The sequence below is a fragment of the Rhea americana genome, unplaced genomic scaffold (genome assembly GCF_003343005.1).
Source record: "Rhea americana isolate MKP2758 unplaced genomic scaffold, rheAme1 scaffold_235, whole genome shotgun sequence".
NCBI lineage: Eukaryota > Metazoa > Chordata > Aves > Rheiformes > Rheidae > Rhea > Rhea americana.
Genome location: NW_028186352.1, coordinates 1,191,682 through 1,216,125, shown reverse-complemented (window position 1 = coordinate 1,216,125; position 24,444 = coordinate 1,191,682). Strand labels below are relative to the sequence as shown.

The window sequence follows — 24,444 nt, the reverse complement described above, 5'->3', positions numbered from 1 at the left end:
AACTGTGGGGCGGTAAGTTTTGCACTAACTGGCGCCGTGACCGATGCCTCCCATTGCTTAAACAGGCGTTGGAAATGCTGGCCACGCTGCCGGAAAATGTACTGACCAGCCCACTGTTTTACAAACGTTGCTCATTTCTGAGAGATTTTTGCCAGTAACAAAATTATCAGATCCAGATGTCTCATTTGTCGAAGACCTAATTGTTCTCCATATGAAAGCCTCAGGCTGGCCTTAATGCTAATCCCATGGAAGTCAAGGGGATTTGGGACACTTCACTAAATAAATTTTGCTATAGGCTGTTGCTTCTAGCCTGTGCAGGCTGCCTGTGGCTTGCACCCTAATTAGCATGTTCCAGATTTCTTTTTAACTCCCTCTCACCCACACAGGCTGAACACTGACTTCAAGACACAAACTTACTTTTTCTGAGGTACAAGTGCATGTTGTCATGCCACATGCCTGCATGTGGGGGCGTGGTTTCTGGGCGTAAGCTAAGGGGAGCCTATAACTGGGCCTACATACACACTGCTAAGAAAAGGTAAATGCYCTCCAGGGAGCAGTGGGAGGAAGGAGAGGCCTTTCTTTGAAAAGCTGCTCAGCACAAGCAGTAGTCTAAATCTGTGGCTAAATGAAAAGGCAAAAGTAATCACTGAGCAGAACTAATCTTCCTGCTAGTAAGCCATTTCATTTGCCTTGTGCTTCAGTCAAAAAAAACGAACAGCATAGCCAAGGGGAGGTTTCTGCTAGGCTTAAACCATTAGCACCACACAGGTGAGTGTCCTCGATCTCTTGCTGTGGCTGCTTGGGGTCGCCTCAGTCCGTATGGCGATGCCCCTGCACTCTGGCCACAGCAGCTCCATCCAACCTCATCTAGTTACTACAGGGCAGGGCATGTATGGTTCAGTCTGAAATCAAGGCTCCAACCTTTAGATGGCTCCTTGGGTCCAGACAACGATAGTCAGTGGAGCGAGGACAACAGTTTGACTGACTTGCAAGGAGACACCTGATGGGCAGGAATATCTCTTGAGAAATACAAAAGTTTTCACTGAAGTATGAGATAAGCTATCATGTGGGTATATGCTGGTTTAACAAAAAAATARAAAGATAAAAAAGGCACTTGATTGATTAACCCATCTACAGTTTAAATCAGAATATTCAATATTACAGAAAGTTCCTAAGGAGGGAAATACATAGGTCAGAAGCCTACTTATGCCTGTTGGAAAGTGTATTCTGTACCCCAGATAGGGCTTCCAGAATGTGCAGTATGAGTGGAAAAAAATCACAGAATCAATGCCATAAGCCGTGTTCATGTTGTGAACTGTGCAAGAGTCACCACTGAGGCTTGCAGTGGTGACTTAATGTGCTTAATGTGTAACTGGGGTGCCACTCATATTTCTTTAACTTTGAATCCAGCCAATACTTGTTGTTTTTTTTTTTTCCCTATAAAAACTGCAAGTTTCTTAAGGAGAATCATCTTTCCAGCCATGGGGACACAGACATACCTCTTATTAAACTTCTAAAGTGTGAATCGTAATATTCTGGTCACAAAGCACAATGCCACACACTCCTTTAAGAACAGAGTAAATATTTAATGAACTAAGAATGTTACACTTCTACATTAACAGCACAGGTTGTCTATTTTTAACCAACCTTTTCCTTAGATAAGGATTTGATCATCTGAGCTGTGATGTGCCTGTCTGATTTACTGATAAAACCATCTTCAAAGTGGCTCTTGCTAGGCATTTCTTGTGATTCTTTATGAATAGGCATGGCTCTTCCAACCACACACATTAGCTTTGTCTCCAGAGGACCCAATTTTAAGTATTCCTTAAGAAGAGAGAACATTATTCTACAATTATACAGAAAAGAGGCAATGTTTCAAAAGACAGCTGTTTTCTTCTTCAAAGCAACTGTAAAAATGCGATCATAGGATCAGTAAGGTTGAAAGGGACCTCTGGAGATCATCTGGTCCAACCTCCCCACTCAGCAGGATCACCTAGAGCGTATCCTGGGGTTGCCATGTTCAATGATTTCTGTAATAGGCTCTGTTTACAAGTAAAGAGATGCTTCTTTTCAAACCGTCAGCCCTACCAGCTTAGCTTAGGAAGCTGGTAGGGCTCCTGTGCCCTTCTTTTCCTGTGTGTTTTCACTATTATCACTTACTGTAAAGACAAAATTCTGCTCTCGTTAGATCTGTGAGAAGGATAAAGCTAATCCAACAGCTCACTACTGTTAGGAGAGAGAAAGGTCCAAGTCAGCTATGTATTTTCAGCATGTTTGTGCTGYTTCTCTAGAGCTCTGAGCCAATTCAATTCACTAACCCAACCGAAAATTGCACTAGAAACGTACACTAGAATTCCATAAGGGCAGGAGCAAGATCACATAGCCAAGGAGAGGGAAGAAGGAAAACTGCAATTGAATCACCTCAGTCGTATTTAGAACGTGCTTTCAAATTAGCTGCCAAAGCAAATCCACTGTTGGCRTAAGATGCTGTGGGTTTGCAATAGTTGTTATAAAGTGCAAGAATCTCAGGAGCATCTGTGCCAGTGGGGTGGACTCTGTAGCAAGAGTTAATTTTCCTCTCCCAAGGCAACACATAAACAGGAACAAACACCTGGACAAATTCTGTTAGATGTTCAATTTTTCTGTATAATGACACTCCAGGACAGAGTGACTCCTTAAAGCAGTCTCTAAGCTGGGCAACAGGATGACTTCTCCAAACACAAGTTGCAGAATATGACTCAAACTAATGCCAATTTCTAGAAAACAAGCTTTTTAAATTGTCTTTCATTATTTTATGTGTTTTGATAGAAAACACTTTCTCAGCCTCTACACCGACYAGTTGATCCTTTATCGCTACTATGCAGCGTAAGTTCTAAAAGGATCAACATCCAAGCAAACGAGCTTCTGTGCAGGCAGTACCTTCGTAACTGTCACTTGGTGACGTTCAGAGCTCTTTCCATGGGGAATTTCATTCTGACACTTAAATATGCTGATTCCTAGGACACTGTTCAGCTGCCTAAATATTTGTGTCCCATGCTATCAGAAATGGCCTCCACACGAGGCTGGCCTACCTGATGCAGAACCTATGCTCTTTTGGCCACACATCTGAAAGATGGGGAGTGTCCTTCATCTCAAATAGCAGTAGATGCCCATGATTAAGCAACTGAATCATAAATTATTTTAAAGACACTGTTTTTTTTTGTTTTTTTTTTTTTTTTTTTTCTGTCCTAACAACCCTGGGGATAGGACCATTGCTAGCAGCAGTTCATTATCCAGACTGAAGTAAGTTCATGTCAGTGAACCCATTACTTTAATTCATACCTGGAAATCTTTTTCATCTTCATACAACAAGCTACTAAGAGTTGGAGCGAATGCATCTTCCCATAGCTCCTCATAGCTGTCTTGAGACTTCTCATTCTCTGTTTCAGAYGGGAATTTTGAAAAGACATTTTCTTTTTGATGGGGGACTGAGGCATTTCTAAGATTTTCATCTCCATCTGTCTTTGCTTTTGAAAGAAAAGAACAATGCTGTGTAATTGCTAAACTTCATGAAGATCAGAGTACTCAAAATGGGCATTGCCTGTAACCTTTAATGTGGCTTGTCCAGTGAGATGTTATGAACAGCTCTAGTAGGATTTTTAATCAACAATCCAACCTGAATGTTGATTTTTCTCACTCATTTTCTGTGTTCATTTCTGTTTGCMATTTCTGATCAACATCAGAGACTGAAATTTATCCAAAGTTAGAAGTGATGAGTCTGTGGGACATTCAACTTGAATTCTACCTAGCTGTGTATGTTTTAAAAAATAGGAAAGATAGCAAATAAAAAAAGCATACGTTTTTTCTACATCAGTTTGTGTGTCAAATATACGTATATAGAGTCAAGTTCCTGAGACACAGCTGGCCTACTCATAACTCTCCTGAATAGCTCACATTTGCAGTGGTCTAATTCTTGCAATGACAAACAATTCTGTACATATGCTGCCAAATTATATGGTTCCTTGYGACGGTGACTTTACCTGAGCTTACTGGAACAAGAGCTATTTGTCTTTTTAACTACTGTAAAGGTCTAGAACAAGCAATAGAGCTAAACTGTTCCAAGAAAATACGCCTAATTCAAAAGATTAGGCCAACATGCTTGTTGATACCTGATGGCTCCAGAAAGGCCCACATACGGCTAGAACTGATCAGAACTTCAACAGACTTGTTCACGTATTTCTGACGGTATGGTTTCAATGTTTGCAACTTATCTCAATTTGATTTTGTCTTTTCTTTCTCTTTCTTCTACCCACAAAAAGATGTAAGAGAAAACCTGTGATATTATGGAAGCCACAGGAACCACTCTGAATGGATAAACACACTGATGTGGTCTTCTTGCCTAAAGGTATGTCCTTCTCCTGGGCATACCTATCAGTRTATATACAGCCCAAAGATCAGTATTACTTACCAAGATTTTCAGGCTGAGTTCCATACAGCTTCATCTGCTCTGCTAGGGACTCATTTAAATTAACTTCAGTGTATCTGTATGAGCTGAATGACTGTAACAAGTGCATACACTTCAAGTAGAAGCCTGTGCAGTGTTCAAGAGTATGCTTTCTGGGACAACGTATAATAAGGAAGTTATGATGATGTGATAATGAGTAATTACACTCAACAATAGAAAACACTGATTTCAGCTTTAAGAGTGTATTAAGAATTGTATTGTTCTCTTCCTAACTCATACTACAGTGTATCGTTGCTGTGAGGCTGCATTTAAGTCAGAAACCAAGTGCTTACCGTGTAATCAAGACTGTTTGAGGAAAAACTTAAGAAATGAAGGGCAGTTAAATGTTCTGTAATTTATCAGTTCTTAYGAACTCCGGGCGTGTGAATTACCTTCATGTTCTCCATGCTCTAATCCTTTCATTCCATCCTTAGGTAATTCATTTTGCAAACCAGCTGCCTGGGTAAGAAACAAATGCCTATAAAATTAAAAAATAAATAAATAAAGTGAAATTCATATTGGAGTTCTAATTTTCTCTCTAAATTGTCTTGCACAATCTTTTCAGTTGGCCAGGGCTTCTGAAAGCCATTTGCTGCTTAACCACAAATGCAAAATAGCACAATAGTTAAAAAATGCAATGTAGGCAGCCAGGTAGCTTACTGCCTAATACACTGGCTTTTTTATCCTTAATGCCTTAACTCAACTACATTCATGAGACTAAAAGAAAACAAATGTTATAGTCTCCAGTCAGTCCAAGATACAAGTTGGTAGCCCTCACTTAAGGGCAGGCTAAGTTTGTGGAGAAGAGAAAAACGGTTACTTCTTACTTGCAAGATGGAGCTTTTTTTGCAATATAGCTGAAATCATTGAGTTGGGACTGTGAAAAAAAAAGGATCATTTCCGTTGTTACACTGTGCTTTCGATACAATTAGTGATGACATTTTGCAGCTAAATTAATCCTTCCCTAGGGCACAAGCTAAAATATTTCAATAAAAAAATAAACTAATACCACAGACACCTCTACAGAGAGAACCATCTCAAGGCCTCTTTCTTACTTCTGCTCCATACTGCACATCACCTGTCTTACTTGAGATTGCAAAACCCTATATATTTGCATATCAATCTTCACACCTTCTAACATTTTGCCAACAATAAAGGACAAACCTATTACTCAGCAATTGAGTTGAGAAGCTGGGTCTGAGTCAGTTATAATAAAAAGTATAAAAATCTGTTTCCAAGCCCAAACTGTATCTCCTCCAAAAGAAAATGAGTGTAGCTAGGAGGATCTGTATTGTTAACAGATCCTGTTAACTCAATCTGTTTATGGAGGTGGTGTTTACGGAGTTACAATGTCACTATCATCCTTCAGTGATACAAGTCCCACAGTACTCAGCCAAATCCTGCCTCCCTGCAACTAGGAAACTACCTTGGAGGGTTGCTGGAGAGTCCAAATAGCTCTAGAAGCAGGTGCTACCTTTAAAAATAATAAAAATAATTATTATCTCTGAGTCTGTAAAGGTATCATTTTACCTGGGTACTCTCAGATTCTGAAGTCTGAGATCAAGTAGTTTYGTTACTAGACCAATATTTTCTTCTTCCAGGAGGAAAATAGAGGCTTTCAGATCACTTATCTCCTTTTGGTGTATTTTCACCTTTTGTGAAAAATGAAAAAGGTAATCTTAGAAAGACAAGAAAGCCTACACTCATATTAGAAAGCTTTCCTAGTAACTATTTCAGCAGTACATTCCTAGGAAGAGTGCACTTTTATCAGCAAGACTGTACATTTGGTAGAGCAGTGTAGTGATATATGTTCAGGCAAAGTGAAGGCCTCTCTGGTTCTTTCACATCTTTACTAGAACCCTCTACTGGCACAGCTCTGTCCATTAGAGACACTCCTCTGGAAAATGGGTCTTACAGGAAAATGGGTTCTGAATGTGTGAAAGAGCTGGTCACCTACCTTTATCTGCCACTTACACTTCTCACTACTTATAGTTACAGATTAATTACAGGATCGCTCTCCTTTTCCTCATGAATATCTTCAGAGGCCTGTCACTGGAAACAGAACTGTGACTGTGAGCTGTTGCTCACTTCAAACCTTAACTGTCATTATAAACTGAAAACAGGTGATCTCTTACCTCTTGTTTTAGCCACTCATTTTCTTCAATGTCCCTGCAACTGCTTTTGTCTATCTGTTTTACAGCATGCTGAGAAAATAGAATTTAAGATCATCTCATCTGAAGGCAGGCCTTTGACAGTGCTGTACACTAAAAAGAAGCATTTTCTGCTGTTTAGCAGGAAATAATCCAGAAACATCCACACAACAGACTGTAACATCCCCTGAGGGATTAGAGAGATTTAGTCTACAAGGCCAGCTGTTTTGTCTCCATCATCCAGCCTAGTGCAGTTTGTAGGACAAACAATTTACCAGTATTTTATCATTTCCTATATTTGAATTAGGAATTTTTCTTCTGTTTAACAAGATCTGCTCAATTCCCTCTACTGCTGAAATCTTCCTGTTTTGAGCAACCAAATCTTTATCCACCAAAAAACCCAAACAGGTTTTGGAAGAAACCACAGCAGATCACTATAAGCAGATATTCCTTTGGATTATCTGCTCACATAACTGAAATAATTCTAAGTTTTACTTTAGACTACACTATTTTGGCAATTTCAAGATTTGCCTGTGAAGTAAAAAATACAATTCTTCTGTATTTTTCAAATCAGTGTCTATTTCCAGGTAGACAATCTCTTCATATGTTACTTACTGGTTTTCCAAGTCTATGCAAACATCAACATAAAGGTCATGGCAAAAGCAAGATGTTCTTGAACAAGCCATGTCACTGCACAGTGCCCCAGTTTCCTCTACTTCCTTTGTAAAACTCCCTCAACTTTACTCATTTTTAGTCTTATGTAAAAAACAGATACAGTATGTTTATAACAAAAAACAATGYAGTATTTAGTAAGAGTATTTACAGGGTATTTTACTCTCCATTTATTGGAAAAGTTCAAAATCTTAATTCCAGTTAAATTAACTATTAATACAGGGTACATGAAACAGTAAGATTCAGTTAGCATTCTGAAAAAGGCAGAAAGAATACCTCAGGGGCCTGTTCTTTACTTTTCTTCACTTGCGTCTCAACCAGGCTGTCATTTTTTTCTTTTAGTGTTTTCAAAGCATTTGTATAATATTCTTCAAAAACAAACCAAAGAAAACAAGAAATCACTATATGGCATCTGTGTAACCCTGCCAACAAATAACCAATTGCCATGTTGTTCCTAAACTGGAACTTCCCAGCCAGCATCATGTGCATATGTAATAACACCCCAGCAGAAGAAATATAACCCACGAGGTCAGGCATCCTTGTCTGCAGAAACTGTCCCAAACCCAAAGGATAGTAGTGTTAACTACAAAACTAGAAATCTGACCTAGCTTATGCACTGGCAACTACAACAGCTTATAAACAGAGTTATTCCCTGCTAAAGTATCTGTATCTTAACACTCAATCTTGATTCTTTCAATAGYAGAGTCTCAGGAGTCATGAAAGAGAGATGTGAGTCTTATGTCAAATTAAAATCGTTTGGTTTCAAGTTCCAGTCACTTGCTATTTGGTTATTTCATCCTTCCCTTCAGCTACTTTTGTGCTATTCTAAATAGCCCACTACTGCTTAGCATTTTCTCCCTGTGAAGAGATTTATTAGGGTTGTGGTGCTTTTCTTTCAAAAAAGATGCTTCATACTTGTTCCAGACTTGAAACTCAGCCCAGCTCTGGACTTGTGTTGAGCACTGCCTATTTACTGCCTTACCTGGCTGTAAATAAGCATCTGGGCACRGACACTGCGGAATCGTCAGCGGTCAAATGTGAAAGGTAGCTGCATCAGTTCTTAATCTAACAGTATGCAAGCTGGCCTACCTTAATCAATGCACCAACTGAACTTAGCAAAATGAACTGGAAGTACTTACACACTACAATTAAATCAACTTTTCATCCTCTTGCAGACAGCTAAACAACCTGAGATGTAATGAGAGATAGGGACACACATACTCACTTTTTCTATGGAGGCTATTTTTTTCCCTAGCAAGTCTATCTCTGCAACACTCTTTTCTCCAGACCTCATCTAAGCATACGTCTTACTTATGGTGCCTCTCCAATCCAACACCTTTGTTTAAAACGTCATCTCTAGACCACATGAACTATCCCAYGGCCAAGGCCTTTAACAGCACCTAAAGAAACTCCTTTCCCTACACTTTACTCCCTTAGCTTGTTAACTGTCGAGGACTGAACACGCCCAATTTGCTGCAGCATCACACTGGAACTTTGTGAGATGGTTGGTTGTCCACTATAAAATTATGTTCCCCAGCCAATTTTTAAGTTTCATTTTAGGAACTTGAGTAAAATAGTATGTTAACATCCACTATAGGTAACACAGTTTTGCAGTATGCTAATTACACGACTGCTATATGTACCTCTGTGACAACCTTTCTATAAACATACTTCAGTTTAACCACAGACTTTTGTCTCTGCAGCCTGTGATATGTAGAAGGTCAGACTGAGTGTTCCTAATGGTTCACTCTGGCATTCAATGTAAGAGCCCATTTTCCTTTTCATTTCATGTATCAGCGGCTATGAAGCAAAGTTTAAACAGACTGAAAACAGGGAATGTGCATAATGAAAAATACCAACTTTTCCTTAAATACAGGCTTAGATATCTGGCAAGTTAGCTGGCAATGCAGAATACTTAATGCAGATCTTAATAATGATGAAATATGTTTCTAGAGACCAAAAGATAGCTAACTGGATGTTATCCTCAGTACKTGATGCCTGGTAATGGTTGGCACAGAATATACAGAGACCCTTAGAGCAGTGTCACTGCCTGTTACAACCAGCTGCTTGGCAGTGGTCATGAATATTGAGAGGGTCATAACGGAAGAAAATCAGGACTTCTTTTTCCTTTGAATAGTTCAGGTCACAAAATAGCTAAATTTAAATGGTTTTAAAATAATGCAGTAGTAAAAAGAATCTAGTGGCTTTGTAAAAGCATTCAGCACCAGAACATGCCAGCTCTTAAATCTGTTCTACTGTCAGAATTGAAATAGTTCCCAAGATTTGTATATATCTGCGCTGGAAATTTTACTGCACCTCATACATGGGACTATGCAACTAGGAGGTAAAATTCAGGTCATTGGCCACAAAGCTCCCCATTAGTACTGAATTTACCAGTATGTGTGTTCAATTCAAAAGACTACTCCAAGAATGAGCTCATACTACTTCTCCCTCAAAAGAGTTTTCAACATGTGAAGTGCTTTAGCATGATGAAAAGCAGTAAGAACAGTCAACATCTCCAGTATGACTACTAAGCTTAGGCTCCAGGAAGACCTTTATGTAGGTATCCAAATACAGGTAGCCTGATTTTTAGAAATCTGCTGTCCTTCACAGTACATTTTTAAAAAATGGTTTCTCTGAAGACAGAATTATCAATTTCTTTAATTGGGTATTCATAATATCTGCAACTTCATCAATTTATTTAGTAAAGGCAATTTCACGGGGATAGGAGAAAGAGAGACAGTTATTCCATCTTACAYGGTTATGTAGTGCACTTAGGTGCAGAGATCTGTTGACAGAAATAACTGTAATTAGCTTGGCCTCAAATTTAATTCGTAATTTAATTAATTCATGCAGGTTATACACAAACAGCTATCAGATTTGTATTATACTAGCTATAAACTGACCTGTGGCCCTGTGAAGGTCATCTTTAATTTCCTTGATGTCTTTTTCCAGATTCTTAATCTTGTTGGCCTGTGTTTTACTTCCTACATTTTTGTACTCCAACCAATAATCCCTCTCAGCCCKCTTTGCTAAAAGCTTTTGGTCTGTTTCTTCTATCTGGAAGCGCAGATCTGTTAAAGAAAGAACATCAGGAGTTCTTTGTAAGTTGCTTGAGGTGATTGTTACGTTTTCATATTTTTTTTTTAATAAAGGCACTTTCACTGGGACTGAAGATAGAGGGGTGGTTCTTCTACCCTACAATACACTGCAATACAATGGCCTCACATAGTGTCAAGGGCCACTACCATCATTGATGAAAACAACTTGGATCTTATTCTGCCAACAAGAGACAACAGTTCTCACTGAAACATTGTAACCAAAGACAGTGTGACTTCATTCCCACTGGGAATCACAGGGATGGCAGCCAGAACTCTGAGCAATCGAAAACAATCATTTTTGCTGCCATCAATTTTTTTTATCTTCCAGTAGAGCCAATGCATGAGGCTTTCAAGACATTCAACTTAATGGAAAATATGAAGCATCTGTGCTTCCACAGTAATACACATCACTTGGAAGGCACAAAATGGAGTCTAATATATGAGATCTGCTTCAATAAAATATACACTTTTACTTAATTTTAATCCAATTTAGYTAGCAGATTTACTTCCAAGCCCTCAGAAATCTCAAAAATCTACTCAATCTCAACAGTGTAAACAGCACACCACACTTCCACATCTCACAACACACCTTTCAGAAGTTGTTCCTTGTCCTTAATATACTGCCATTTTGCTTTCAGTGACTCTTCAACGTCATCCCTAGTTACAATCTCCTTTTGGTCTTGTTGTTTCTCCTCTTCTTCTAGCTTTCTTAGGATACGCCTGATGCGTGCCTGCTGTTCGTCCTTCAAACGGTCATTCTGTGAAAGAACAACAGTAGGAAAGGCACATTTAAAGTGTTTTCTAATTAGTTGTATAAGTTACAAACTTAAGTAATAAAGAAAAGTCAGATTTGGGTTAGTGCCAGGATGCACTGCCAAAATATTCAGCTGAAAAGAGCTATTCTTCTTATTGGAAAAGGCTGGAGGGAAGAGATCGGTTACAAGTCTCTGTAACTTCAAGTCCATTATGACAAGGAAATGAGAGACAAATGATGGCCTTATTCTCTTTGGTACATCACATGAATAGTCCTCTATTGCCTGGAAAGAACACTACTTGTGGGTTTTTTTACTAGCAATAATTATTTCTAAGAGTTATCAACTTCACTTCAATATTCCCCATGAAAATTTAGCATCTTTGACATAGAAATGATAACCCAGGACATTAGACAATGCAGCCCCTTGCCTATAGCCACAGCAGAGAGTCTTGTCAGAGCTGCAATTAAAAGCTCTGCCTCAGGCTAACAAGATGAAGTATCCACAGTTGTGCTTACATTCTTGCCATGACCATCATGTGCTCATGATGCTCATCTTATTTGAAATTATTGATCCTGTATGTTTGCTCCCAAAGGACAAAAGAGCAAACAACCATACCAGACAAAGAATAACAATAACAATGCAGCAGAGAGAGTCTCAAACCTTCCCCACTTCTAAAAGGATTAACTCTAAACCACTTAGAAATATAAAGCATGAAACAAAGAGGGAAGCCCAAGGGGTTGTCAGAACATGGCTAAATTAAGCATAAAGGCATGCTTCAAGTGCTTTAAGAACTCTGCAAAGTCTGAAAATATGAACAAGTCCTTTAGAGACCATGAACTAGATGCAAATTGGGGTAACAGCCACAGGAGATTGCATGTCTGCAGAAAGAAGAGCCAAGACTTCAAGACTCCAAGGCACACCAAGGAAAGCTAAACAGATGAGCATTTCTAAAAGCAAACATGAGGCATGAGAAGGGCAGAGAGACATTCACTGATCGTTTCACTGTTTCACTGCCATGGGAAGTGCAAGCTGGAAAACTGTGTGACCAGCATGATCCAACTTAAGGATTTTTGAGAGATTTTAATTCATTTCACTATGTGACTGCATACATATCCGCAGTCAAAATCCACTGCTCTCAGTCCTCAGATGCCGTATTAAATGGATCTTTAAATTGTTACTCCAGTGTTACCAGTGATCATAACCTTGCTTTAAAAATTACTCCTAACAAAACTGTTAATCCACAAGCGACCCTTCATCATGCACTGCTAAAAACTGGGCCTAGACATGCCTAGAAAGTGCAGTGCTTTCTTCTTTGTTCAATTTTCATTATAACTAAGTTTGCAAGAATAACTAAGACCTCATAGATACCTGTGCAATTCCATTACCTCAGAAATGAATCAGAAAGGTCCTTTTTAGTCAGATCTCAGCTATATCTGCTAATAACGTGTATATATATATATAAAAAATTCACATAATTTTGTGTGTTACATATAATTTAGACACCACTTTAACTTTTAAGCATGTAAAGTGATTCACTAACTCTAGTTTCATTGACTGCACGGGATTCACAGCATTGACTACAGTTACAGAATTTGGACTGAAAGAATTCAATCTAATTTTTGAATTAAATCACCACATGTAAAATATGATGAGAGAAAGATGTATGGTAACTTACTCTTTCATGGTATTCTTTGTTCTTTTCTTCCACTTGTTTCAGATCAAGCAAAACCTGATCAATTGTTTCTTCTTTTATCTGAATTCTATGGAGAAAGAGTAAAGTAAGAGAAATTCTTACAAAAACAGAAGAGCTGGATTATTTAAGATAAATTAGGCATAAATATTGTTTAATGTTCTTCTGTCTTCCATTTCATATTGCTTCACTAATTGGACAGGTGCTGCTGTCTTCTTACTGCACATAAAAAATGATTTACCAGATACAGCTGGACCTTCACATTAGTTTCGATCTCATCTCATACTGAGAAAAAGACTCCCTGATTATCTTATTTCTGCATGGTTATAGTCTGCAACAAAATGAACAGCTCCCCTGGCAGATAAACTGGTCTAAGAAAGGGACCATTAGCTGGAACTCCAGCACTGCCCCTTCAGCCTTGAGMCATTTCAGTTCTTCTAGAACTCAAGACTTAACCAAAAATAAGCTTCCAAAGTTTCTACAGATTATGCGAGAGTAACAAAAGTGGAGAACGAACCTAGGTTTTGCAATTATGACTATGCAAACATGAGACCTGCAACCAGCTAGCAGACTTTAAAGTGGGAGATAGGAAACTCTGTAAATGTCTGATCTGTAGTTTTCTTGAATGTCCCACCAGCGTATACCATGCGGTCCCTGCAGAACCAGCTGAGACACCTGCAAAACATGCATTATCTGCTGAAGGATTGCACCGAAGCACCACAGAACTGTTTGCTTTCTATAGAAAATGCAGTACTCAAAAGAAGGAATCATTCAGTAGTTCTGCCTGAAGTCACTCTTGCAGTCATTCCCCCAGACTACACACAGTGATACAGAATGGCCGTACTCAATGGTTTCATCCATTCCTACTCACTCTTGGGAAAGTCTTCTCTACTGCTTTTGCAGGTGGGAAAGGATATAAAGCATCCACAGGTTTGCTGTTTCTCCCCTACCAAACATATTCCTCCTCTGTTTGTAGCTAGGGATGGCTACATAGTTTTCCAAAATATCTGAATTTCATGGGTTTCTCTGCTGCACTGGCATATTGAACTGCATCCTTTATCACAGTACTTTTTACAAGAAAAGGAGGAAGGAAAATTATTAACAAATTCATGTTAACAAACATAACAGCACAGCACTTTCTATGCTACTTCATTACAACGCAACATGCCTAGTACCTAGCACCGTATTTTAGAATTCGAATGTAGGAACAAGTTTTCAAGCACAAGAAACCAACCTCCTCCTGCTGAACGGCCGTATTTTGAATGGTGTTCCACTCTGAAGTATGAAAGTCTTCATCACATCAATTCATCTCTTACTAAATTTAAAGCACCTGCAATGTACTTATTTGCATCTAAACTAGTTGCCCCATGATTTCTTTGTAGCTAACGAGCAGTTTCTCTCACTTCTGACTGTGGTTTAGCTGATCTATTTTAGCAGTGTCTTTTAGGAGATGATCTGTGCTTCAGAAATATTTATTTCTCATCACTCACTGTAAAAGAAACCTAGGCAGCTCACTCAAACATAGGTCGGACAAATCCCAATCCAGATACTTAATGGGAATCAGTTCTTCTGAAAACTTTCTCCAAGAACTTGTTAGCCTTCAAGAAGCTCTAAGAGAATAGGGACTGCAGGTTGAGTAGTTTCCTTGAAGTATATTTATACATTTAAGCTAATGAACTAGCTCACAGCTTTCACAGTTCTCAKAGATTACTTATCCTTTTTTTTTTCCAGTAAACATAGATCTCACTTCTAGAATCAGTATCTCACTTCTAGGATCAATACATTGGATTGCAAATGGTGTCTATTTCCAAAATCATATATAATCTTTCTCATCTCTCTTCCTGGAATTCATTCACCATAGTGAACAACAGAGGCAAGTATTGCAACTATCACATCTTTTACTGCTTCAAGAGCTATTGTTCCTTGATTTGTCTTCTTTTTAGTTTTGACCCTCCCTTTCATATTAAGTTGTTTTGAAATTATATTTCTTTTTCTTCCTGGCTAAGTTTGGATCTTTAAGGGATTTAGTCATGTAAATTAAGGTTACCACTACTGTTATGGTCTGCTTGCCAGTGTATTCTTCAGGTCTTCTATTAAGGATATTAGTTAGAAAGGCTACGCTGGAAGTAGGAAGGTGATGGCTACAGCAAAAAAGTATTACTTAGTACAGGTAACAGCTTCGCCCTATGTTGTAACCTCCATTTTACATTTCCATTTTTGGCAGGCAAAATACCTGCCATTTTAATCAATCTTAGGACTGAATACTGATGCTGGTCTTAATTTCTGCTATCGTAAGATTTTACATTAACTTGTATAGTATGTCTATCATTTTGTTAATTTCAAAAATATACGAGTAGAATAAATCTACACTGTTTTGTTGGCACCTCTACGTTGGACCTTTCCTGTTTAGATGATTCTTCTATGATATTTATCAGATTCAAAACGTTACAAAACAGCTAGACTGATGATATCTTTGATACCATTTTTTCTCAACTGTGTATACTAGATGCAACATTTCACCACACAGGAACTCCATCCYAGTACCAAGACTATTTTATCAGTCATCTGTGGCTTGTAACTAGGGCAAGGTAAGTGTTGTTCCTACCCAGCCCTGAAACAGAAAATTATATCAGAAGTGCAAAATAGTGAATTTTTTGTGAACAGRAACCTCTCATTAATGTACAAGAGGAAAAGTGGGAATGGAAGTTAAATAAATATTATATGCTTGATAAATTCTAAAGATAAATGTGATACACAATTCCATTTGTATTATTATGCTTTTTTGTCCAAAAAAGAAAATGCAGCTGAGATGCTTTAGATTTATAGAGGTGGAGAGAGACTGAAAGAGGAAAAAAGAAAAGAAAAAGCAGTATTTTTTCTTTCCACCTTCTGTTGATCTAGAAATTACTTATCCTCTGTCAGTACTGCATATATTTCAGTGGAAAAAATTTCAGAAAAATGAGTCATTTGTCTGGATATTGGAATATGCCTAACAATAAATAGTTCTGTAACTTCTATTCCCCTCTTAATCCCAAGMACAGAAAATAAGAAGGTAAGTTTTCCCTCCATTATTTTCAAAGTCAAAAAAGTTGGTAAAAATCCATTTTTTTTCTCCCAGTATCAGCATTTTGCAATGAAATTTTCTCTGAGAAATTTTCTCATCTCTAAAATTTTAATTTTTAACTGTAATGGAAGGTAGTAATTTAAGGGTACAGTTGCCATTACATGAGTCAGGCCCCCATTTGGGGATCCAGTTTTAGCATTCATCACCTGGTGTATGAACTGGATATAGAGATAACCCTGGCAGTGACWGGCTGGATGTATCCTGTTAGAAGCTCTGAACATAGCTTTGCTCAGCTATGGCGGTGACTTCACAAAGCCCACACCTATAATACTGTATCGTGCCTATACATTTTGACATGATTTCACAGAGCTCTGACTGCAATTAGAAGGAGGAGAGTAGGAACATTTACTGGTTCAGAGACAGACAAGCCAGGAAAGTAATCCTATTCACTTACAACAACTGAACAATGTATGTAGCAGGCGAACTGCATGATCAGGAGCTGCTTATTACAAACTTACCATCTGCATGTGGATAGAAATAATATGATTTTAGCCAGATGTACCTACAATCTCTTGGTAAAAACTACTTCAACTCCCTCTAATATGATCACCTACTTACATCCAATTATATGCAGACTASTGATGCTCTGATTATGTGGAGTTAMATCATAGAATCTGTAAGTTTGGAAGGGACCTCTGGAGATCATCTAGTCCAACCTCCCTGCTCAGCAGGGGCACCTAGAGCATGTTAGACAGGGTTGCAGCCACGCGGGCCTTGAAGATCTCCAGAGAAGGAGACTCCACAACCTCTCKGGGCAACCTGGTCCAGTGCTCACAGGGAAGAAATTCCCCCTCAYGSTCAGGYGGAACTGCCTGTGCTTCARTTTCTGCCCATTGCCTCTTGTCCTGTCACACGGGACAACTGAAAAGAGTTTGTCCCTGTCCCCTTGACACCCTCCCTTCAGGTACTTGTACACATTGATMAGATCCCCCCCTCAGGCTTCTCTTCCCCACGCTGAAGAGGCCCAGATCTCGCAGCCATTTCTTGCAGGGCAGGTGCTCCAGCCCTCTGATCATCTTCATAGCCCTATGCTGGACTCYCTCCAGTAGCTCTATGTGTGTCTTGTCCTGGGGAGCCCAGAACTGGACACAGGACTCGAGATGAGGCCTCMSCAGGGCTGAGKAGAGGGGCAGGATCACCTCCCYYCACYTRYTGGCAACACTCTTCCTAAGGCATCCCAGRASACCATTGGCCTTCYTGGCCACAAGGGCACATTGCTGGCTCATGGTCAGCCTGTCATCCACCAGCACTCCCAGGYCCTTCTCTGCAGAGCTGCTCTCCACAAGGTCAGCCCCCASCTTGTACTGGTGCCTAGGGTTATYTTTCCCTAGGTGCAGGACCCTGCACTTGCCCTTGTTGAACCTCAGGAGGTTCCTCTCTCCGCCCAGCTCTCCAGCCTGTCCAGGTCTCTCTGAAGGGCAGCACAGCCCTCAGGTGTGTCAGCCACTCCTCCCAGTTTGGGATCATCAGCAAACTTTCTGAGGAGGCACTCTGTCCCCTCATCCAGGTCGCTGATGAAGAAGTTGAACAGAATGGGACCCAGTCCTGAGCCCTGGGGGACGCCACTAGCAACAGGCCTCCAAGCAGACTTCACGCCACTGGTGACGACCCTCTGAGCTCTGCCTTTCAACCAGTTCTCAAGCCACTTCACTGTCCACTCCTCTAACCCACACTTCCTGAGCTTCTCTAGGAGGATGTTACAGGAGACAGTGTCAAAAGCCTTGTTGAAGTCAAGGTACATAACGCCCACTGCTCTGCCCTCATCTACCCAGCCAGTCACTCCATCAGAGAAGGCTATCGGGTTGGTCAAGCAGGATTTCCCCTTGATGAATCCATGCTGACTACTCCTGATCACCTTCTTTTCCTCCATATGTCTGGAGATGATCTCCAGAATGAGCTGTTCCATCACCTTTCTAGGGATGGAGGTGAGGCTGACCAGCCTAGAGTTGCCTGGGTCCTCCTTCTTGCCCTTCTTGAAGACTGGAGTGACACTGTCTTTCTTCCAGTCCTCAGGCACCTCTCTGGTTCTCTAGGACCTTTCAAAGATGATGGACAGCAGCCTGGCAACAACATCCGCCAGCTCCCTCAGTACCTATGGGTGCATCCCATTCGGGCCCATGGATTTGTGGATGTCTAACCTGCCCAGAAGGTCTCTAATCCTTTCCTCCTCAACCAAAGGAAAGTCTTCCCTTCTCTGGACTTTCTCCCTCACGTCCAGGCTCCGGGATTCATGAGGGCTGCCCTTAGCAGTGAAGACTGAAGCAAAGAAGGCATACATTATTAARGTGAATGCATGACAATCTTGTCCAGGAAACCAGCTCATCAGATGATGCTAAATTATTCTGATTGTTAAAGATTTTATGTTTCTATTTCCAGCCTCTTAATGATTCATTACTGATCTTAAGTATTGACAGAGGCAAACAGTAGCTTGAATACCATTTGGAATATAAATCTAGAGAAATCATGGGAGAAATGCTGACAACTGCTATTTGGAAAATCATTTCTATGTGGTATGTTTTGGAGACAGGCCTCTGAGAAGCAGCAAGGTCCACGGGAAATTGTACCTCTGTCACGGCTGATCACGTTCCYTTTGGATCAACATAGGTAAAGGACAGAAAGCAGAGACTGGTTGTTCCTGCTTGATAAAAGCTCTCTCCAAGATAATTTTTAAACATGCTTTTCAGTTTCATTCAGAATTCTTTTTTCAGGCAGAGCACAATGAGAACACAGTTTGGAAATATGTACAGGTGCAGCAGAAGCCTCTGCAATGAGTGTAGAAAGACGTGCCAGATACTGATCTTAATGGAGCTGTTTTTCCATCGTTAAGTTGTCAGCTGAGAACTTTTCATATATGATGTGAGATTAAAAAAAAAAAGGATGATTCTTTCTCTTCTGGTGATTCCCTACAGTGAATTTTTTGTGATTATAGTCTTTTAGAGGTTTTGGGGACAATCTGATTATAGTCTTTTAGAGGTTTTGGGGACAATCTGGGGCACCCCAGAAGCTCTGCTACTTCTTAAGGTCAGAATGACACATTGCAGTCTGAGAGTTTACTGCACGTGACAATTTTCTTCATGCTCCACTCTCAACTGCATGAAAGGAACTGTTGGTCTCAATATTCCAACTAGTGACTACCTACCTGTATGAAAAGTAAAGAATCCTGGAAAGCATGATCAAATATGAACTTGCCCCTGCAGAGTATATTGATGAAATAGCTGTCACTAATAGCCAAAAAAGTTTTGTTTTCAATAAAACTCATTTTCCTAAGTTATAACATAATAATATAAAAACTGACTCACTTAAATGCTTTATCACAGGTAAAAGTTTGAAAAGTGTACATTTCTGAAATAGGCTTGAAAATCAAAACAAGAACACAAAAGAAGAGTAAACAATTGTCAGTCTACATGGCAATCAGTTCAGGTTCTGAACTGGTTAAGTTCATTTTTCTGTCTAATTTATCCATGAAATATATTCTGTATGAGTAAAAAGTTAAATACATTAAACCTACTGAAATTCTAGTAAGGCTTCGAAGAAAGCTGATCTAGGTTCTGCAAGATCCTCTTCTGTTTTCTCCTCTTTCTTCTTCTCTTCCATGCTTTAAGTTATGCTTCTGCAGGAAGTTACATCTAAAGGGAGAGGAGGTCAAGCAGAAAAGAAAAAACAAGAGAAATTAATGATCCTCATATGCTCACCAGTCTTTGTCACTTGTGACAAATTCTGAACAGTTCTGAAATAAACAAAACGTTTCATTGACAACAACACTCCTGCTCAGGACAGCACTCAGGCACATGCTTTTGGCATATCCTGAAATGTTGTCCTGAATAGATATGTGTTCATGAACAGAGGGCCTCTATCGCTAGTTACGAACTGCATTCCTTGCTGTGGGTTTGTATTTTACATTCTCACAGATCAAACAAGCTGCTGTTGCTTTACTAGTCCTTTGTCTCTGTTTGTTTATCTGGCTTGTTTTAGCCAGTCCACTTGTTAATATGCATCTCTTTCCCTCTCCTATTCTCCTAGAACTATGAATATTCCCCATTCACTGCAACTCTGATATCACTTTTCATTGTCAGAGCTGGAACAAAACCACTCTCTGAAGSGATATGCATGTCAGCAGTATTCCCTGGGCATGTTGTCACAACTACCAACCTCAGAATTCAACTGACAATGAATAATTCTGTAACGAAACTGGTAGCATATATTATGTAAAATAAAAAAGCCCCTTTTAGTGGTCAGATAATCAAACRTCAAATCCAGATTAGCTGATTTAACAAAGGAGGTTTTATTACTGAACAAGTAGAAAAACTATATATAACTTGTTTTCATATTAAACTGCCTTGCTGTTCAAGTTCTGAATTTTCACAATTATCATACTAATAGATAAGACTGCTACTAACTTGCTCCACAACTAAATATACAGTAGGCCGGATGCTTTTCCTATTAAAATTAACATATGGAAATAAAAGCCATTGTGGAAAGCAACATAGTAAGCCTGCCAAATAAATCTAAAATCAAAGGAATTAAGTTAAACCAACTAATAAGGGATGCAGCCTAATCCATACACTTGTGCATGCTTTCTCACTGCATTCACCAAACCCTTAAACAAGGCAATGTCAGCTGTGCACAAAGGGACTTCCTGTTCATCCATGTACWCTAGATCAGTAGTTGATGTCCACTGATAGAACAAGTGAGAGTGCTAAGAGATGGCATTATGTTCAAGAGTGTATTGCAGAAAAGTATTCAAAAGGAATGCTCAATGACCAGCAGCTCCACAAGGTGAATGAAAGAGAGGATAACCGTATCACTGGGATYTAGGTACCAATGAAGCTCCTTACATCTTTGAATGTCTTATTTATGTTTTATCCAGCAGAATCTTTCTTTCYACTATTTTGGAGATCTACTTGTGCAGACAGATTTTGTCCCGGCTGCTGCTAAAGACACACTCACATGAACAGAACAGTATTTTAGAGCTGTCACTCAGTCCTTGCACCACTAAACTATTTAAATTGCAGCTAAGGCTAACTCCATTCATAAAGATCTGGAAAATTCTGCATCTCACCAGCAGTGATCTGGAACACTTCAGAAGTTCAAGATAAAGTTTTCATGGCTGCTACATGAGTAAGATATTTCTGCTGTGAAGCTTCATGACAATCACGCCTCTGCCAGAGTATGACCATATGACAGCAATAAAACTCATTAACATTTACCATCTGAAAAGAAGCCCTTGCAAGTCCTTAATATGCCCACAAAATTTACAGATACCAATACAAGTTTGGCTTCATTACAGTATTTTTCACAAGGACTTTAAAAACTGTGAACACTTGAATGTTGTAAGATGGAGATTTTCAAAAAAAGGCTATGTGAACTAAGTAAAAACATTCAGTAAGGCAAGGAGTTAGGTATTTAACTACCTTTTGAAATTTCCAGGCCAAATGCGTGAGTGCATAATAGATTTTCCAGAATTAACTGRGGTGATATTGATTCCACTTTCATTCAAACATATATTTTACTGATTTTCCTTGGAAATAGCAGATCACTATAGCAATCCCTGACTTTTACTCATTATCGCTGGCCCTTCCACTAAATGGATAATCTAATCCCTACTTAAAATTGGATACAAACAGAACTAACATTTTGAGCAGCAGTATCTTGCAAAYGTTTGTTTTTTGAATCCCAAGCCCCATATGAGTTTCCATGACATATTTATGAAACCCTTCCTATGCTGGGAGCAGCAAGCAAGCTTCCAAACTGTAGAACAAGGTAAGGAACATACTACAACAACAGATTTGCTAGATTTTGCAAACCACAGGAAATACACACAGGTGAGTGAGAACGAAGCATGTCTGGGGGGCACCTGAGAACTGACTGCAGATTTTACACCAGCAGGAAACCACGTAACAAGGACCAAGATTTATTTACCTTCTCCCTTATGAATAAATCATGAGGCATAACTCTGGACAGAGCCATGCTATGGCTACCAGCACTTTCTCAATAATCACGCTGCCGTTACTCCGTGACAGGCAGAAACCAGCCCCACACACGGCTCCCTCCCTTCCCACCACTCATCCCCTCAGCGCACTGCGCCCCTCTGCCCCCCACCCTGCACACACACACCCCGCGGCCGCCCCCAGCCCCGCTCCGGCCGCGGTTCGTCAGTCAGGCCCTACCGCGCGCCCCTCCCGCCTCGGCGCCGCCAACGGCCGCCGGTCGCCACGGCAACAGGCGCCCCTCCCCCCTCCGCCTTCCCGCCGCCGCCGCGCGGTGCGTTGYCGGCGGCCGCTCCTCCCCCTGGCGGCCGCGCGCGGCGGCTGCAGCTGAAGGACAACGGCCCCCTCCCAAAAAAAACAGCCCCCCCAAAACCCTCACAGGGTCCTTCAGATCCTCTCCCMACTCCAGGCTTAATTGCCCCTATCAGGCTTCGCAGAGGTGCCTTGATACAGGGTTCGGAGCTGCTGGCTGCTCTCCTCCCACCCAAGCGGGGACCCTCCTCCCCACCCCAGGGGCTAAACAGGGTTTCAGCCTCCTGGATCCGAGGGAGTTTGGCAAAAAAAAATAAATAAAAAAGGAGAGAGAGAGAGATGGGGGGGGAGGGGGAGGCAGCTTAGGAAACCACTCAGCCAGGAAAAAACAGCATCAGGCCCCAGACCTGTAACTCAAGGTAACAAGTGAAAATTTCAGGGTGGAGGGGGAGCAGGGTGGGGGGTACTAGCCGAAGCAGCAGTGGTGGGAGCGCTGATCGGACCCATGCGTCAGCATTGCAATGGGTCAGGGCTGGATTTTGTCCTGGTTCTGTCTGTTATTGCTTTAGGCAGGAATTGGGACTTTGTTGGCCATTGCGCTTTATAAATAGAAGAAGAAAATAGGTTCTGGCTCCAGAGAGCTTGACATCTAAAAATATATATGTTTCTCAGGAAAATGAGGATGTAATAAAAACATCTATACCAGTAAGCCAGTAGGAAGAAGCTTTTTACATTCATTCAGCAGCTCTACATAATAGTTCACATGAGAAAGCAAACACAACCAACCAAAACCCCCAAACAACAACAATAAAAAACTAGTCACTTCTAATTTCCTTCTCCTATATTATACATCCAGTAATGCCATCAGGACACAGTAATCACTTGATACATAAGCACAGCATTGAACAGGAAGGAAAGGAAAAGAACTGTGTCTTAGACTACATGGAAAAGATGAACATCGCCTTGGCCTTTGCATATCATACCACAAGGTTTTTGATGTATTTAAATCTTACCATGCAACAAAAATAACAGTGCTAAAACTTGATTGTCACCAGCTTTTGTCTCCATCTTCATGGAGAGAAAATACCCACATCTTTTAAAAAGTCTTGCCTTACACCCAGGAAGTGGGTATTCATGTAAATATTCATGCTATGTTTGAGCTTCTATCTTACAGATTAACAATATTTGCAAGGATCAGGCAGTGCTTCAAGCTCCTCTTTGATCCTCTTTTAACAAGCTTGAACATGGGTGCCAGAATCAGCTCCATAATCTTTTGGGGGACTGAGATGATGCCGACCATCCCTCGATCCTCCTTACCCTTGAAAATGAGTGTGCCTTTTCCTGATGATCAGGAACCTCCACTGATTGCCATAACTTTCACCAAAAATAGGCAGAAGCCTCATACTGGCATTGCCCAGGCCTTMAGCACCCTTGAATGCAGCTCATCTGGTTGCATGGGCTTGTGCCATTTCTCGTTTGCTTTATAGTCATCATTAAGTCAATCTACTATAGGCAATGCATTGCTCTCCCAGTCTCTTCCACTAGGCTCAGGGATCTTGGATGCCCAAGAGAAAATCCTACTAGTAAAAACTGAGGCAGAGAACACATTAATTATCTCTGTTTTTTTTTCCATCATCTTTGTCACTAGCTTCCCTGTTCCCATGAGCAATGTCTCCATATTTTTTGGTCTTCCTTCTGTTGCTAATTGCTTCCTATTTTGCTGCCAATAGAAGCCTTTCATGTTATCTTTCATATCCTCACTGGTTTTACCTCCAACTAAACTCTGAGTTTCTTACCTCCATCATTCCATGAACAGACAGTATCTGCGGTATCCCTATATTCTTCCCAGGTTGCACATTCCTGCACACACCTTCTGTGTGCTTCCTTTCTGTGTCRGAGCTCAGACATGATTACCTTGTTTGCCCATGCCAGCCTTCAGCCATATTTGTTTGCCTTTCCACAGATCAAAATGGACTGTTCTTTTGCTTTAAAGGGTGAGCTTGAAGATCAACCAGCTCTTTTGGCTCTCTTTCTATTTCAGGGCCATGTCCCATGGGATCCTGACAAGTGTGGCTCTTAACAGGCTGTAATCCACTCTCCTTCATTTCAGGGTTGTGATTCTATTATTTGGCGTACATACATCTCTCTTGATCTTGAATTCACCATCCTGTGGTCACAGCGGCCAAGGTTACCTTTGACATTTGCATCCCTGACTTCTTCCTCACTTATA

General features: G+C 40.3%; 1 protein-coding gene across 1 annotated transcript; it reads right to left on the bottom strand.

The window, feature by feature from the left end:
• Positions 1–1,607: 1,607 nt before the first annotated feature.
• On the bottom strand, positions 1,608–22,179 carry CCDC83 (coiled-coil domain containing 83). The gene is made up of 11 exons (XM_085306246.1): positions 22,143–22,179; positions 19,484–19,601; positions 12,837–12,921; positions 10,996–11,164; positions 10,212–10,379; positions 7,582–7,673; positions 6,619–6,687; positions 6,014–6,135; positions 4,876–4,961; positions 3,322–3,506; positions 1,608–1,824 (listed from the first exon to the last, which is right to left on the bottom strand). The coding sequence occupies exons 2-11, from the start codon at positions 19,567–19,569 to the stop codon at positions 1,639–1,641; spliced, it is 1,248 nt and encodes a 415-aa protein (XP_085162372.1). The 5' UTR covers positions 19,570–19,601; positions 22,143–22,179; the 3' UTR covers positions 1,608–1,638.
• Between the last annotated feature and the right edge of the window lie 2,265 nt (positions 22,180–24,444).